Source organism: Stegodyphus dumicola, chromosome 10 (assembly GCF_044657685.1).
Source record: "Stegodyphus dumicola isolate Sdum_Otavi_A_Nest chromosome 10, ASM4465768v1".
Classification (NCBI taxonomy): Eukaryota; Metazoa; Arthropoda; class Arachnida; order Araneae; family Eresidae; genus Stegodyphus; species Stegodyphus dumicola.
This window is the reverse complement of record NC_140777.1, coordinates 41,114,579-41,132,107: the sequence shown is the minus strand read 5'-3', so window position 1 is coordinate 41,132,107 and position 17,529 is coordinate 41,114,579. Positions and strand designations below refer to the sequence as shown.

At 31.4% G+C, this 17,529-nt stretch overlaps 1 protein-coding gene across 5 annotated transcripts in view; it reads right to left on the bottom strand.

Moving 5' to 3' along the window:
- LOC118201423 (uncharacterized) overlaps positions 1–17,529 on the bottom strand; it is a 204,816-nt gene that overhangs the window by 17,189 nt on the left and 170,098 nt on the right. For 4 of the 5 annotated variants that reach the window (XM_085824880.1, XM_085824884.1, XM_085824883.1 and 1 more), the window contains 3 exons: positions 13,566–13,657; positions 10,116–10,206; positions 7,927–8,000 (listed from right to left, as the gene is read on the bottom strand). In XM_085824880.1, coding sequence (XP_085681006.1) covers positions 7,927–8,000; positions 10,116–10,206; positions 13,566–13,657 — 257 coding nt within the window. The remainder of the gene's footprint in view (positions 1–7,926; positions 8,001–10,115; positions 10,207–13,565; positions 13,658–17,529) is intronic. The other variant, XM_085824882.1, reaches the window with a different exon arrangement.

Here is a 17,529-nt window from a genome sequence, read left to right as displayed (position 1 = left end):
AATCGAGTGGATGTGAAGGAAGGATGCCATAAAAACTGCACATAAAATGCTAACCCTTTGCAGCGCACTATACGTTAACTTCGGAATTTCAACAAAAAAAAGTTGTACGCAGTCTATTTAGTCCTAAAGGAGTATACAAGTAAAATTTTGTAAAAATTGCACTTACCATTTTAATTCTGCGGGTGTTCCACGAGGTGGAACACTGCGCCGCCAGAGCTTTTTTTTTTTTTAGCTTTTTATTTTTTCTGTATTATGGCTGTATACATGGTTTCCTGGATTTACAATATTCTTGAAAATATACGGATAAATGTGATAAATATCTATATACACAAGTCCTATATACAAAAATATTTACAAATTTTCCTATTTCTTAGCTTCGTGAAATTGTTCAAAGCAAGTCACACTTTTTTGATGGAAGCACAAACCAACTACGATTAAAATAATTAACTAGGATTAATATTAACAATAAAGAAAAATAAGCTCATAATATATACATACACGAAAAATATCTACACAATTATTGAAAATAAACGGGAAACATAACACAAAACACACCTTCACCCCTCAATACTGCTTTGTTTGAATTCATTCCCCCCCTCAAACAACAGAAACAGAAAATGTAAACAATGGATGTTCTCTCCTAAGCACAGATGTTCTGATTCGTAACAGCATGAGATCGCTAAAAACGCAGTGTTCCCGCTAATGGAACACCCGGGTTTATTCAATGATTCTGCGTATGGCTTTTGTGTGAAAGATTAAAAAAAAATATAGAACAAATAATCTGGAGTACAGCCAGCAAAATTATGCCTAATTTTTTTCCCAAATAAAATTTTTTATATCATTAAAAAAATAGAGAAAATTACTTGAATAAAGTGGATTTTAATAACACATAATAAATAAAAATTCTGTGTCTCCTTATGATATGCTGCTATCTACTGTTTAAAAAGAAAAGTTCAAAGTATATTATAAAGGCATTTTCATTTATTTACGGTTGAATTTAAAGGTTTCAGAAGAGATTCAATTTGGGTGTTCCATGTAGTGGAACACTGAGCCGTAAAGGGTTAATAAAATGTGAAAACTGATTTCAAGAAATACATGCATATATTGGCCTTTTTAGTAAAACCCCAAGCATAAGTACTAACTAATGAATTTAAAAATAAATGGTAATCAGTACCTAATTTAACATAGCTCATCAGTGCTTAGTCATAAATAACATCCACTAGCGGCCAAGCAGTAATATCACTGAACACTAGTAGTTTGATCTGGAATTGAGTTTTCCCACTTGTAACGTGAATACGAGCCAGTTTTCTTTAAATAGTCTTCCAAGAAGGCATCCCTTCCCATACAGAGAAAGCCCTCCTTTGTTTTAATTAACCATACTCGTAAATAACAAATTGTTTTCCCATCTAAAATCCTTTATGAAAGTTAAAGTTGTCTATTTTTATATGAGCATCTAATTGTGTCATTTCAAATCTTGATGTAGACAAATAATCGGAAATCCTTATTTCCTTTTTCGAAATTTTTTGCATCACCCAGATCACCATCATATTTTTTCCACCTTCGCATAATGCTTGTGACGATTTTATAAAATGCTATTTATATTTTTTCCACTAACAACTATTTTTCATAAATATTTACTTTTACCTGCTGAGAATTTTATGTCTCAACCATTTTGAAATTTGGAAATAAACACATCTTCATAACAGTAAAATATTCACAATCAAATATTGTTTGGACCTTTTGATTCGATAACACTTTCAGTAAAACGGAAGTATTTTGCTTAGGGTAAAAATACATTTTCGTGCACTTTATTTTATCAACGCCAAAAAGCGATTTAATCAAATACAATATTATTTGCGAATGATTTTCATATCATGCCAAGGAAGTTTCTTAGTAGTTCATTTTAGATGAGAAATCAGAGGAGTAAAATGAATTTTTCTTTAAGGAAATGCACCTTGTCCTCATATTGCAATAATAAAATGCCCATACTTCACCATTCACACAACTAAATGAATTTAGATACAAACATATATAAATGACACATTAGTTTGAGATGGAATTACAAGATTTGATTGAAGTAACTCTTTTTGTGAACTGTTATAATAATTTAAAAAAGTACAGTATTTTAAATCAATGCCCACAGCTAAAACAAAAATTATATCAAATTTCTCTGTTTCTATAGTCATTGTAAGATACCTGTTTAAGTATTTATCCCATGCTAAATGAAATTATTTGCAAATTAGGTGATGCTGAAGTCTTTAAAAGTTGTTCATGGGTTCCGTGCAAATTACATTTACTTTTGCAGAAGAAAATTTGTTTCGCAAATTTTTCACATACAGAAAGGTTTGCGTTGAAGGCTTTCCAGTATTTTCCAGTTTCGGCACGAAAATCACCCTCAGGTCGGCAGATGGTACGGCTGGATTTGATGTTTTTATTATGACCCTCCCATTGTAACATCTTTCACTAACGATTGCTGTTTCCCAACTACCAATTAAGCGCGACAGGAGGTCGGAGGGAACGACAGTACAGAATATTCCGTCCTCAACGATTTCGAGGCGGAAAAAGTACAGAAAAAATCGTTTGAAACACTTTCGGATTCATCAAAAGCTGGCAAAATAATCCGTGCTTGATGATTTGGAAAGCCATCTTTTAATACTGAAAAATCCGTTCGTAACGCTGAGAGGGTTAAACTCAACTGCCCACTCAAAAGAACTCAGATTGGAAAAAGATTGATTCTTCAGAGCCGAAATATTCTACCTTTTTAAATACACCCTATTTGTAAAATAAGCTGTTCCCAGTTCATCCATTTAACTTACTGTCAACTGTGGCTTTTTTATCGTCTAAGCATGGACTGCTTCAATAAAACTGGGTTGGCAGAAATTTTTCTATCTTCCCTGTGAGCTGTTTATAGAACTCTTTGTCTACCTTAAATCTATGATCTACTTTTTTTTTTTTTTCTAATCATGAAGTGATACTATTACATAATATTTATACACATTTTACTAACATTTACTCCCAAAAATATGAATAAAAGATTTACATTTACATATTACACACATATTTTAACCTATTACTAAATAGATTCAAATTTTTCATGCAAAGAATGTAACTGTTTTTTCTGAGATAACATTTTGTCTCACCGGAGTTCGGAATTAGTACTTCTTACCATTAAAGTTGTTTGCAAATGGTCATCTATTATTGATATGCAATTTTACATACTTCATTTTCAAAAATGTTTCTCTGCATTGGTAAGTACTCCAAACATGGATATACATCTCCAAGCATATAAATTTAATTGACCATATTTATCTTCTGAAAAATATTCTTAAAAGTAAGTTTGATCATTTTTAACATATCATCTTTTTGCAATTCAGTCACTTTCAGTTGAAGGTGTGATGGAAGCTCTGCAATTATACAGTCAGTTGGATTTTAAAATATGGAAATATCTTTTGCACTTGCATTTAAGATACACAAAACGCTGTTGAAACTGCAGTATAAGTTCAGAAACTATATCCAGCGCCAATTTTTCGAGGAATCGGTATTTCGCCAATATTTGAAATTTTTTACAGCATGGAAAAAAAATTTCCTTAACCCCTTTGTGCCGACTGTCACGTCTATGTGCCAGCAACTAACACACTCACTTCCCGGCCGACACGCAGGTGTGCCAGAGCATTTTCCCGTTCAGCCCCGACTGTCACGTATTTGTGCCAGTGTCCTGGAATGTTTTAAAAACTATAATTTCTGCCACAAGATGGCATGGCACTGTATGTCCATATGGTTTCAGATACATGTACATTAGACCTTCTATTCGAAATGAGAGAAGCATGACTCACATACATAAACAAAAGGGGAAATAAATGTTTTGATTATATAAACAAAAGGGAAAATAAATGTTTCCGAATGGCGTGATTTATGACGTTTCTTAAAATTCGCACATGGTAGTTGTTTATTGTAAGTAGAGAAGTTTTATTTTCGCTAAAGCATTGGGTATTTCGGTTTGCAGTTCAGTTTTTAGAAAATAATTAAATCTTATTAGACGTGAATTCTTTCTGTTTTTACCGTTACAATGTTGAAGCCTCGAAAATGTTTAACATGGCATGAAATAGCAGAAATGATGCAAAATATTTCAGATATTGATTCTGAAACAGATTCTGATAGTAGTGATAGTGATACAGTCAAAAGTCGTTAATCCAGACTCGTCGGGACTTCGGCGATTCCGGATTACAGATCATCAGTTTAAATCTGGTAAGACGGCACACAGAAATTATAAAATTAAAAATATGAAACCGTAATTTATGAAATAAAGAAAAATTATGATCTAAAGGGTATCAAAATTTATCAAAAAAAAAAAAGCTTAATATTTATTTGTTTACTTTATTAAACATTTCTTTCGATGTAAGTTGTTTAAGTTGCTTCATTTTTTATGTGATAATACTTTCTCTTTAATTCTATAAACAGACATAATTTCTCGTTCAGTTACAAAGTTCAGCTGTTCAAGTCCTATATTTGCTGTGTCGAGAATACTGACTAATTTGTCAATCGAAATTCTTTCGTTTTCGAAGAAAGTGACCTCTGTGTCACTTTCTTCGATATCGGAAGCGAATTATAATGACGAGGAATTTGATTTAAATCATATCAAAGACGGAGTACATTGAGATGAAATACTACATTTAGTAAGGAATTATAAGCCAAATAAAATAAAAACATCTGCCCTGAAGATAAGGATAGTGCTGACAGATCAACTTCCAGTTCATTGCGCGCCGTGACGTGCCCCCCCCCACACAGAGCAGCGTGAAATTGAGATTTTGGAATGGTTAGATAAACAAATCCATTATCCTTTATCCATTTTTTGCAGCAATTCCACTTTTTGTTTAATGGACTTCGAAACATACTTTCGCTTTGTAGATCCTTTACATATTAGTAAATATATATCAGAAATTCTATTTGACATAATCGAAAGTTCAAGCTTACTTTTATAAAATTGCTCTAACAGTCTGCAAAAAATAATAAGCCGGATCCAATTCGAAGATTAAGGAACAATGCAATCTGCAACATTAACTGAATTACATAATTTTAGCTTAGCTTATACCGTCTGTTATACGTTAAACGCGCATTCGCAAACATATTTTGTGCACGTGCATATTCGCAGCTGTAAAGGTCTTATGCGCATGAGTCAATGCAACGAATGCGCAGAAAGTTTGTAGCTTTGAGGTCCGGATTATGGGTGTCCGAATTAACGATTTTGACTGTACTATGATATATTCTAATCATAAAAAATCTGGCGAATCTAATGATGATGAGGACATTTCGGACATCTGTATGCCGACGTACTCGGCATACGATGTCCGAAATGTCCTCATCATCATTAATCCTTAATTAATTAATGTTCTCATCATCAATGTCGTTATTACGAGTGCAATGAATGTAACGTAGGACTGTGTGTAGATCCCTGTTTTCAAATTTTTCATACGAAAAGAGAATTTTAAGTAATACATTTAGTTTTCAGATGTATAATGTTTAAAGTCATAAAATGGTGAGTAATGAAAATAAAATGTATAAAATATGCATTTAAACAAGAAATAAGGTAATTAAAGTATATATAAAAATATTTATAAAGCACAAGCCGTTTAAATACTCTATAGAGCATTATTAAACAAAACGTTGATACTTCGGAAATTTCATGGATTTAGGCTTAATAGAAAAAAAGCTCCCGGCCTGTGCGATAAGCGCGCATTTGCGCTACCTGGCGTGAAGGGGTTAATATTATTTATATTTCAAACAATGAAAATTTTCAGCAATATGCTTTTACAATAGAATACATTTCATATGAGTACTGTTTTTCCCAGTAATTTTAAACTGAATTCCTTGAGATATCAAACAATATCTGTGGTAAATACTAATTTTCATAGACATTCGCAGTTCGATAATAAAAGTTGTGGGCAATTTTTCTTATTTAAAAAAATATCTACGACTTCGCTTAGTTCAAAGAATCTCAACAAAACTTCAGCTGTTGTATTTATCATACAGCTGTTTGATGCCTCAACAATGGGATATTCAGCTTCGATCAAGTCAAGTCAGGATATTCAGCTTTGATCTATAATAAAATTCACAAAACCTGCGATGATTAAGTCAGCGAGAACGAACGAAGTTTACTACTGATACAACTGGTTCAATAACACATGACAGATTAAGGTGTTCCCTACAAAAAGCTTATTAGTGATTAATACAATGCATTACAAATGGTATTGGAGTGTATTGTAACAGGCCTCCAGATGGTGCCCCTTGGGTAATGCTAAATCCGCTACTGCGACTGCTGCTCTCTACAGGGTTTGGACTGTATTGAAAAGAAGTATTGGAGAGTTCATCGCCTAATCCTAATGGCAATGGCCAGGCATTTGATAAATAAAATTAAAAGTGGTTTTAAACATTTAGCATCTTCATAAGCTTTAAAAAGTTGTTAAAATATCTTTCTCCATTTCACACATAATTTGTCCATCATCAGTTGTGACACATTTTGAATGATTCCATTGCAATTTGAATTGTGTTACCGTTTTCTCGACTTCCTCAAAGATACCTTCATGTGTAGTAGTTCCCCACAGACTGTTCATAGAAGCTAATTCTCCAGTCACCTCAAATTCAGCATTGACTGCTCGAATAAATTCCAGAAATTGTGCAGTATCAGTAATACCTGCTGATTCATCAAGAGCCAATGAAAACCATTTGAAATTTTTTTGCTTTGTCTTTTGATTCACTCCTGATGAGGCTCCCAATGTCCTCAAATCTTCTAACAGTTGTTCTCACCAAAAGACTAAATTGAAACATATCTATAGTTTCCAGGCACACATTTTTGGCTGCCAAAAGCAAACGTGATTTAATTTATTCATCATGGTTAAATGGTTTTCCTTTCATGGCTAATAAATGAGCGGTTTGTAATTTAACTTTAGTTAAGATAAAATAACACCGAACAAGTATTAATTTAGAAGTAAAAAAAAGGGGAGGCATACATCACTGGAGGACCTTAGGGGACGGGTGATGCATGTGGCCATTACTTTTGAACTGAACATAGTTTTAGGAATCTGACCTCCAGTTTGATAACATTCTGCCTAACTCCGATGTTAACTGTCGCAGGAAAACACAATGTAGACAAATAGAGCTCAGCCCTTTAACTCACTCGTAGGATTAAACATCCATGTTTCCGATATTCCTTGAATGCTTCCTCCCCACTATATAGGGTCTTTTAGGGTTATCATGTGGGGTTCTGTTACGCTTTGCATTGCTTTTATCACTTACATTTCGCATATCTACTTTTTTATTTTGTAAAGCCTTAGTTTATTATGGCAAGCAAGCGTTATTTATTAGAGGAAGGATATACTCTCATACCAATGAGTGACGTGGATGACAATGATGATTTTTTTAAAGAGTTAGAGAATGATATTCTAGTGATTTTGACCCAGATATTTTGTCTTAGAGACTGAGCTCACCAAGTGCTAGTTTTCTATTTCCCGTGAAAGTGTTACTTCTTGTAATTTTTAAATATTTATAAATGTATACTGTACTTGAATAAAGTTTATAAATGTATTTTATCAATTAAAACTTCGGAATAATATGAATAATGCTTTTGAAAATTATTTCTCAAAATATGCAATTTTTTTAATAAAGGTTCATGCAATTATGCTAATTTTAACATATATGATAGCTTAAGTAATAATTTAAAATGGTGCAAAAAATTACGATGTTAGAACTTTTTTTTAAGGCTTAGCAATGCAAAACCCCATCCTGTGGGACGATTCCTTTTGATTCCCATTTGTACTGAGGGAACATCTTAAACAAAGATGTGCCATATCGAAAGGCTTAAATTATTACTGAAATGATTTATACTTTTAACCCACAATTTAAAAAAATAATAAAGGTACTGATATTACTTACAATAGGATGTCCTATTAAAGATGCTAATGGCTTGTCACAGTCCTCATCATCATCTGCTGTGCTCATAGCATCTCCTAAAATATTTCATAGATTTAAAATACAAATGAATAAATAAACATTAATAATAAACCTTACTACAAAAAAATGTTCTTTGCTAACACGTGTTACTAAATATATATATATGTAAGATAAAAAATACGAAAGCAAACTTCTAAACTTAATTCACTATAACTTCCATTATTTTCTATTTCATTTGAGAACTTCCTCTATCTGTCCTAAAAATAGCGCTTAAGTCTAAACTGCGTCATTCAAATTAATCATGCGATCTTACTTAACCCATAATGCAGATCCCTCTCGACCAATCACAGAATTGTAAACCAAAACTTTTCTCTTCGCGTGCTTCCATCTTTCATAACTACGCACTTCAGCTTTTGCTTGCTACTCTGCTAAGATGTGATTTCGCTGGCTTGCTTTCTATCCCAACAATATCAAAAATGTAAATCTTCTGTGGAAAGGCACGACTAGAGTGCCAAGTAATTGTGGCCACAAATATCAATTGGAAATAAAAATGGAATTAAAACTGCTTCGACTGCCAAGTTCTTTAAATACTACGCAATCAAAATGCTTCTTCAATATGGGTCTAATCACGCATCTACAGTGTTCCGTCATTTCCTTTGCTTTAATTATGACATATATATATATAAATGATACTAATAATGAAATTAAAATTCAGATTGTTATGCAATTTTAATTTTAATTTGATTATTTTATTTATTATACTTTACTGGTTTTAAACTTTATCATAACTTTATTAATTAATTTTTATTGTTCTACTTTATATGGCAAGTCTGATACTAAAAGAAACACAAGTGTTTACTTAATTTTTCAATATACAAAGTTTCAAAACTGTTCTGGTAATTTCTAGTTTCGAGTAGATATTTTCATTAAGTACTTTATATGCCCATAATGTTTCTTTCATAGAATTTATTTCAGATTATTTGAGGGTAAATCTTTATATATAAGACTTAGATCCCCAGAGAAGCTGTGTACACTTCAAATTATTATATATGCTCTTGAAAGCTAATTGCAATCTTAAGTATGACATACTTTAATCTTAACATAATTTTCTCTTTGATTAGCATTTCTTGCTTTATTAAATTCCCTGAGTGGCCAGACTACCTTTATCTAGTCATAAGTTTTTCTGTTATTTGGTATATATAACTTTATTATATGAAAGCATTTTTCTTATTTACCTTAATAATCTTAGTATTATTTTAATGAATCAATCAAGTTTATGAAAACAGACTAAAATAATTATGTAAACTTCGCCAGTAAACACTGTTTAAACAAAGTTCTTTAAAAGCAGATTTAAAACATAATGGCACTTAAAAGTCTAATACAGAATAATTAAGCATTTTAAAATTCCCCTTAAGTTAAACACGAAATGAAGATTTTGCTTTTTAGATTACAATAAAAGTAATTATTAAGTTATAACGTTATTGGCATTCATTGCTAATAGAATTTTTTTATTGCATCAATTTTATTTGTCACATATAATCTAAATAAAATCACATTTAATCACATTTTAGATAAAGAAAATAAGAATTCTACCTTAAATGATGATGTCATTTATTTCATAAGGCAACCTCAAACAACTATTTGGAATGATTTCTTTTCTTTGATGATCTTAGAAAGAGGGAAAAACCAGAACTTTTCCTTTAGGTCATATAAGCACAATCAAGTTACAAGAGATTTGGGATAGTGTGTTATTTTGCCTCTAAAGACCCCTTAAAAGAAAATCACAGCTGCCTATTACATTACTAATGCATACTGTGAGCTTGTATATGTATTTAGAAGAATATTTACCGAGCACACATAATACTCGCAATGAAATACTTACCAGTTCTAGATATGGAAATGAATGCATATGAACTGAGTGAGATTGAAAGGGGCATGATTATTAATGCTCACTGGTTCAGTTATTCCATTCATGCGATTTCTGGCAAATTCCAGATACAGTGAGAACATAATAGTGAAATAGAAACGAGAAGTAAATACAGATTGCTGATGCCTCCAATACGTATGCATGTATCTTTAAGTCAAAAATGTTTTATATTTCAGCATTCAGTATTGCTTTGTTGTGAATATTTCAAATACAGTTTAAAAATGACTGGAAATAAATATCATACTCAGTTTATTATGAAGAGAAAATGAATCGTCAGTTGATATACCAGTTTTTTTGCTAGGAGACTTTTCATTTTTATCCCCAGATGATATGACCTAAAATAAAAGGATAATTTTATAGTTGATAAGAGTAAAATTAAATAGAGGAAATGCAGTTAAATTTTTAAATATGCATGAAAAAGTACAAAATAAACAAATGAATAACTAAAGTAGTTATAAAGATTTACATCATATAGAAGCTTGTGCCAATTATAGGTGTCTTTCTGAATTTTGTTTACATAAAAACCAAAACATACTTGTACCTTACTTAATCAAGATTCATACAATAGAAGGTTATTATTTTTAATAGAATTCTATACATGTAAAAAAAGTATTAGAAAAAATTTTTAAGCAAGGAAAAAATTCCTTTATAAAAACATATCAAAGTATTTCAAGTAAAAAAAAAAAAAAATGCTTATCCAGCATTAAAACTATTTTCAGTCATTTTTCAGCCTTTTAAACAAAAGAAAAACAGAGAAATAAATAACTGCACTATTTAGAAAAAAATCAGCAGTAAGGTTTTCCCTAAACTGAATCCCCATGCTAATCCTGCCATTACCTTTCATGTATGTGCTATGCAATTAATAACATAAATTTATAATCCCACAGTTAAAATTAAACTTTTACAAGATAAAAATTTCTCTTTTTCTTAAGCCCCTATTTCTTTACCATGTTTTCCATTTTTCATATCAGAAAAGTCTCAAAAGATGCTACTTTAAGAAGCTATCAATTTATCAATTTTCATATCAGAAAAGTCTCAAAAGATGCTACTTTAAGAAGCTATCAATTTATCAATGTAAACAAATGTGGTCATTGCATGGAATGAAAATAAATAAAATAAAATTTGAAAGCTTTTAAATTTTACATTATGCCCAAAGGAAAGTTTTCTTAAAAGTTTTGTGTTACCTTTATTTATTAAATATTATGCTCTTCGCACTTAAACCATAAAAGTGCAACAGCAATATTAAAAAATAATTTTAAAATGAGGATATTTTTAGAATTTCTGATACACAGTCTCACGTACTGGAGGATAAAATTATTTTTTCCCTGTAAAGTGTTGCCATTGCTTGCTTTGAAATCCTAGAGTTTGTTAATCAAAAATTGTTAAAAGTTTCACCAAATATGAAATTGATAATAAAACAAATTCCAAATTTGGGCTTCCAGATGTCTATATTCGGGTGGAAACGTATGTTATTCAAAATTTGATGGTTTTAGGTACCGTTGTTTTATCACAATGCGAGAAACATGCATACATTTATGCAGATTTTCATTATTTAATTTCTTCAAATATAATACGGGGCTCTAATATTTGGTGGCAACAATTAAAAAAGTGAATTGATGCAAAATGCCGAAACAAAATTAATAGTCCTTCTGGGAAAATTGCCCTTATGGACTAAAAACGTGCTATAGGATGCATCTTAAAATGAAACTCAATGGTTGAAAAAATTGTGGACAAATAAATTTTTTACATATGTTAACCATGTGAAATTGAAGTTAATTTTATATATCCAAATATAGAGATTTACAGAAAATTAAGAATTTACAAAACATCCTGCATTTATGATTTAAAAAAAAAGCAAAGACGCACAAGTTTTGTTAAAAGTTTATCTGTATATTTATATATAAAAAATATTGTTAAATTTTCTAACAACTAAAAATGTATTTGTTTACATCTAAAAATGAATAAAAATTGCAGGCACTCATGGCGAATTCTACAGTATATTTTCAGATGGTAAATTTCCTTCATATACACTAATCCTAGCCAAAAGTTACCTGCATACAACAAGATAAAAAGTTACAATTTTGCAGTTATATACTTTTTTAAAGCACGAGCAATTACCTATTTAGATTTATCCGGCTTTATCACCTAACAAAGATGAACTAAGTACTACAGAATTTATCATCTATTAATGACCGTAACCAAAAATGATACCACCAATTTTTAAAATAAAATTGGATTTTTTAAATTAAAAACTATTTATAAGGAAAATGATATAATAATAACAGTTTTAATGCAAATAATGATTTCTCTTCAACATTAAGCCTTCTATTTCTAATTTGATAAGACAAAGAAGAGTACTTCCAAGATGTTCGAAATTTTGAACTCTTATTTTACTTTTTGCAGGCTTTATATGAAAAAATGCACTAGCAAATAAAGGTGGTCTTCAAGAGATGTTATAAACAAAGAATATTTCTAAAGCAAGAGACATTTTTCTTAAGGCTGGTGTAACTTAAGTCCAACAACTATACACAAGTTTTTTTTTTAGCACTGTGAACTTGATTGCAAACCTATACATTTCATTTGCAAGATCACATATAACATGTGACAACAGATATGATTGGGGCAATAAATGCACTGAAATGCAACAGGTGCTTTTTGAAATTTTAAAATTTATTCTGTAAAGTCTGTAACAGAATGACAACTAAAGTTCACCCTCTTTTTTTGCTGTTGTCCTGGAAAACAGTGGTTAGTAGAGGCTGAATATATGGCCAAAATACATTTCACTCCCAAATAAAGCCTGGTCCTATGTGTGTTATCTGCTCCCCTTTGCAGGTATAACATGGGTTTAGGTCTGTGGAATGTTCTCAGAAATAAGCTAGTTAACTGAACAGCCAGTCTCGCCCATTCCTGATGAATCAGCAGAAGTCTGGCTGTTAGATTTCTCCTATCTTCAGATGACATGATTGTTTCTCTTAATGTAACACTGCCACAATTCAATCTTTATTTGATAGAGACATGTTCACTTCCTTTAAGCAAGTAATCATAAACCCTTAAAAGGAGAAAGAGAACACTGAGGAAAAATTCCAAGCTTATCTTTATGTGTTTATTGCTTTTAAATTAGTAGAACTGCCACAGAATTACAAACATATTATATTTGAAAGATAAATTAAGATCTAATGCTTTGCTGAAAAGTAATATTCTAAGGATTGATCACTTGCAAAGCTACATAAAAAATAATTGAAAGATTTTGCTTGACTTGCCCAGCATAAGTGGATGACAAATGCATGCTAACATAACATGCACACATAGCCCAAAAGTTTTGGAAATTCTCAATTAAAGACATCCTTAACTAAAAAAGTGATTTATGCCTTTAGATTATATAATTAAACGATAACAGCATCTGACCAGTTAGCTGCAACTGTAAAAGCATCTTATACACAGACACTTCTAACTTCTGCAGAGTTAACAAAGGACAAACAATATTTATCTAAAGTCTGTTGCAAGCAGGCTAGAACATTGTTATGACTAAAAATACTTTTATTTACTTTAATAATAAATAAATATATGTCAGATATAAATAAAATTTGACCTTTTTAAACTTAGAATTGCACTCAACAGAAATTGACATCACCTAACCATGAATTACAATTATTATTATCTAAACCACATAGCAAATAGATAACTTCATGCTCACATTTCTAGCTTTTTTAGATGGAGGTTCTTCAAAGGATGTATCACCTAAAACGCACTCTCCTGGCACAATAACTTCATTTTGCTTGCTTGGAGCTAAAGAAAAAATATTAATAAATTATTAAAAAGAAATATAAATACTTCTCTTATTTGTTAATCAAATCCAAATAACTACTTGATAGAGATCACAACTGTCAACACACAAGTTAATACAGTACAAAGTCTGAACTCAGGACGTCCATTATCCGGAATGATCTAAAATCCGGACCTCAAAGACACAAAAAATTAAAAAAAAAATTTTTTTTTATTAATGCTTTACGCAGAAGCATTTGATTTTTTCTTCCATAATAAAAACATGGAGATTTTCACTTAGAAATTCCAATTCTTAATTTCACTTAGGCACTAAATAAAATACCTCGTTATGGAAAAACAATCATGTAAGCATAAATTTGTGAGATTAATAATTTGGCTCCCTAGCTGAGTATCTTTTTAACATACATCTCAAACTGAAACATTCACCTATTTTACATCCCTGACGCCGACCTGGCGAATCATTATTTATTATACTTTGCTTTCATCACCGCATGTTTGTCAATACATGACAGCTTCAGTAATAACTCCTGCTGTGATGTCTAAACTTTTTTTATGTTAGGAATTGAATAATAAGAGTATGGCAACCTTTTATGCTAACATTACGCTTGGCAATGATTATAAAATTTTAAATGCTCTAAGAAATGTTGACAAGGAAACATTCAATAAAAATATCTTTTCATATGCTAAAAATGCCAAAACATTACATTTAGTGCTATTTTAATTAAGAATAACTGATATGCTATTTACCATAAACCCAGAAGCGGCGGCAGAATATGTTGGCACCGGACAGCAGAATTTAGGGAAGACAAAATTTTTGGAATTTGGAGAAGCACTGAGCGGCAAAATTAAGGGATGAGAAGTTTTTATGATTTAGGGAAAGCACTGGGATACAAAGTATAGGCACGGTGAAAATTTAGAACTTAGGAAATCGCTTTGTAGCAGAATTTAGGACCAGTAGAAACTGCAGCAGGAGGTATTGAGTGCCGACCCTAGATAAAGCCTTAAGTATATGTGGGAGTTTATTTATTCAGATTAGTTTGAAGCATGTGCAAGAAATAAACATAGGTATAGTAAATAACTAAAATAATACAATTCAAGCTTAATTCAGTATGCAATAGGAGCAAGACAAAATTTAGCGAAACAACTTGGCTTTCGTCGCCAATCTTGTGATACACAGCCAATAATGTATAACGGAAGCCATTAAGCTAGGCTAAAATTATCTTTACAGATTTTCAGGCATTTCAATTAATGTAGCGGACTGCACTGCTCTCTGATCTTCTAATTTGATCCAGCTTATTATTATTTTTTGCAGACTGTTATTATTACGGCAATTTTATAAAAACTAAGCTTGAACTTTCGATTATGTCGAAACGAGTTTTCAATTCTGGAGTTGCCAAAGGATCTACACAGCAAAACCATGTTTCTATATCCATTACACAAAAAGTTGAATTGCTGCAAAAAATGGATAAAGGCATATCCATCTCTAAATTATGCGAGGAGTATGGCACTGTAAAGTCCACTGTATATGACACAAGAAAAAAACTTTTTGAATTTTGAATTTACAGTTTGAAACAATATACAGAAGTACAATTTTAATATTATTAAGTTTCTTCAATTTGTGACTCCTCTCATATATTAACTTCATGTTTTTATTTAAAAAAGGGTGGATGGAAATGGAAAAAGTAATAAAAAATTATTTTAACAGTCGAATAATGATTGATGAATTTTGTAAAGGCAATTACTTAATCTACTGTTTCTATTAAACTATATTGTTACAAAATGTCCAGGTGCAGTAAGATGGCTTTAAGGTTTTAAGGTTGCCATAAAAGGTTTTAAGGTTGCCATAAAATGGCATGGGATGGCAGGGTTGCCACATTTGGTGACATGCCATGGACGGGTGGAGAATCTTCTGGAATGAATTCTTACTGGTTTAGGCCAGAATGTTCTCGAACACAAGCCAGAAACTATATAAACCCTCCTGGTATGTGGAGAGTAAGTGCGAGACAGTCAGTCTGCACAGAGTCCATCGAGTTGACAGCCGGGCAGCGAGTGCCGAGTGGGTCGTCGACAGCATTAAAGAGTCTCTTAGTTTATCGCAGTTAGTGCATCGCCGAGAGAGTGTGTTAAGCAATGGGAACGACTGAACCGAAGTGTCGGGAGCTGTGCTATGTGTGTCGTCGAGTGCATCGCGAGTTCTAGCATGGAGAGTCGAGCGTACGTGGAGTTCCGAGAATGACTGTGCAGAGTCAGGAGCTGTACTCTGGTGCTTTGCAGTGACGCCGCCTCCACCGTTTTTGCCTGAAAGTGTGAAGGCTGTCTCGCTGATTGCTCCAGCGTGTTTATAGTAGATCTTTGACGACTCTAAAAGTGACTTTGGAGCTGTCCTGATTAATGTTGGCTAAATAAAGTGTGTTTCGATACTTCATCAAGTAGTGTCGTCATTATTCACTCCAAATCTACGAACCCCGTATGAACGTGAAGGAAGAAAATAACGTAACAACTGGTTTCAGAAAATAAAGCAACCATATGATACATTATTTTTCTCCATTTAGTTCAATGATTATAAGTTTTGAAATGAAAAGACATTTTAAAACATTTTTTATTTTTATCATTTTAGTCTTAATGACAGGATATAGATCGAATCCTTCAACTGAAAAATAGTTTTTCAACAATGACTGGGGGCAATATTACTTATATTATTATATGACTGGGGGCTCTTTTATTTCTAACAATCATGTCAAATGGTCTAAAATATAGCAATTTTGCCCAAACAATCAGAAATTATGCTAGAAATCTCATCTAAACTTTATTTAAAGATTTTTCCTGTTCTATCTGATAATTGGTGTGTGGGGGGGGGAGGCAACTCTTTTTTGTTTGTTCATTAAACAAATTCATAAGAAAAATTTTATCATTAAATTAAAAAAAAATATCAAATTTTTGAAAGGATAGCTTCAGCATAATGTACTGCGATTCACAAACAATGCGTGTACAAAATTTGAATTTGGCAATTTACCAGGAAATAGTTTAAAAATTGACAAAAAACCCCATGAGGAAGTTAAAAGGCTTAAAAAAAATGCAGCAAGTTAAAAAAATTCTAAAAAAGCCTAATATTTTCCTATCATTCTTGTTTAAAAAAAAAAACAGTTTTATAAGCTGAGAAAATTTTACATTTTTCTACAAAAGAATATAATATTACATACCATAATAAAAATTAAAAATCAATTTTTAAATGAAATGCAGGGAAAATATACATAAACTTACGAGATGGAAAAAATTAAAAATAATATAGCAGATTCCATTACAAGTCATTTAAAACGGTAATCATTGTTTTTGAGATTAATAAAATGAACTGTAAATGCAGACCTGTCAATAAAAAATAAATAAGAGAAGGGGGAATTTAATACGCTTAATGTATAATTGCAAGCCATTATTTACCAAAAGGGAATATGTACCAAAGGGAGTGATGTAATGACCTCATTACCTTGAATTATGTTTTAAAGTAATGAAATTGAAAAAATTGACACTTCTCCTTCTCTGCTCCACACTTTTGTCGTAAATGCAGAAAACTGTCAAAGTAATATTTTTTGTCACACTTGTTTTAAAAGAGGTAAAAAAACTGTTTAATAATCTGCAAAAATTTCAAAATTTTGTAATTAATATATTTTTAAATGCAGAAATTGTAAAATAATAGACATCACATAATTGGGGGGATGGGACCACGCAATTTTCCTAAAATGGCAAAAAAATGTATTGCAAATAATTTTTCATAAAAATTTCATTAAAAGGATTCTTCCCCCCACTTTATCTGATGATACAAACAGAAAACTCTGAAATCTATAGTTTGTTAAATGAAGATATATGCAAAAAATTGTTTA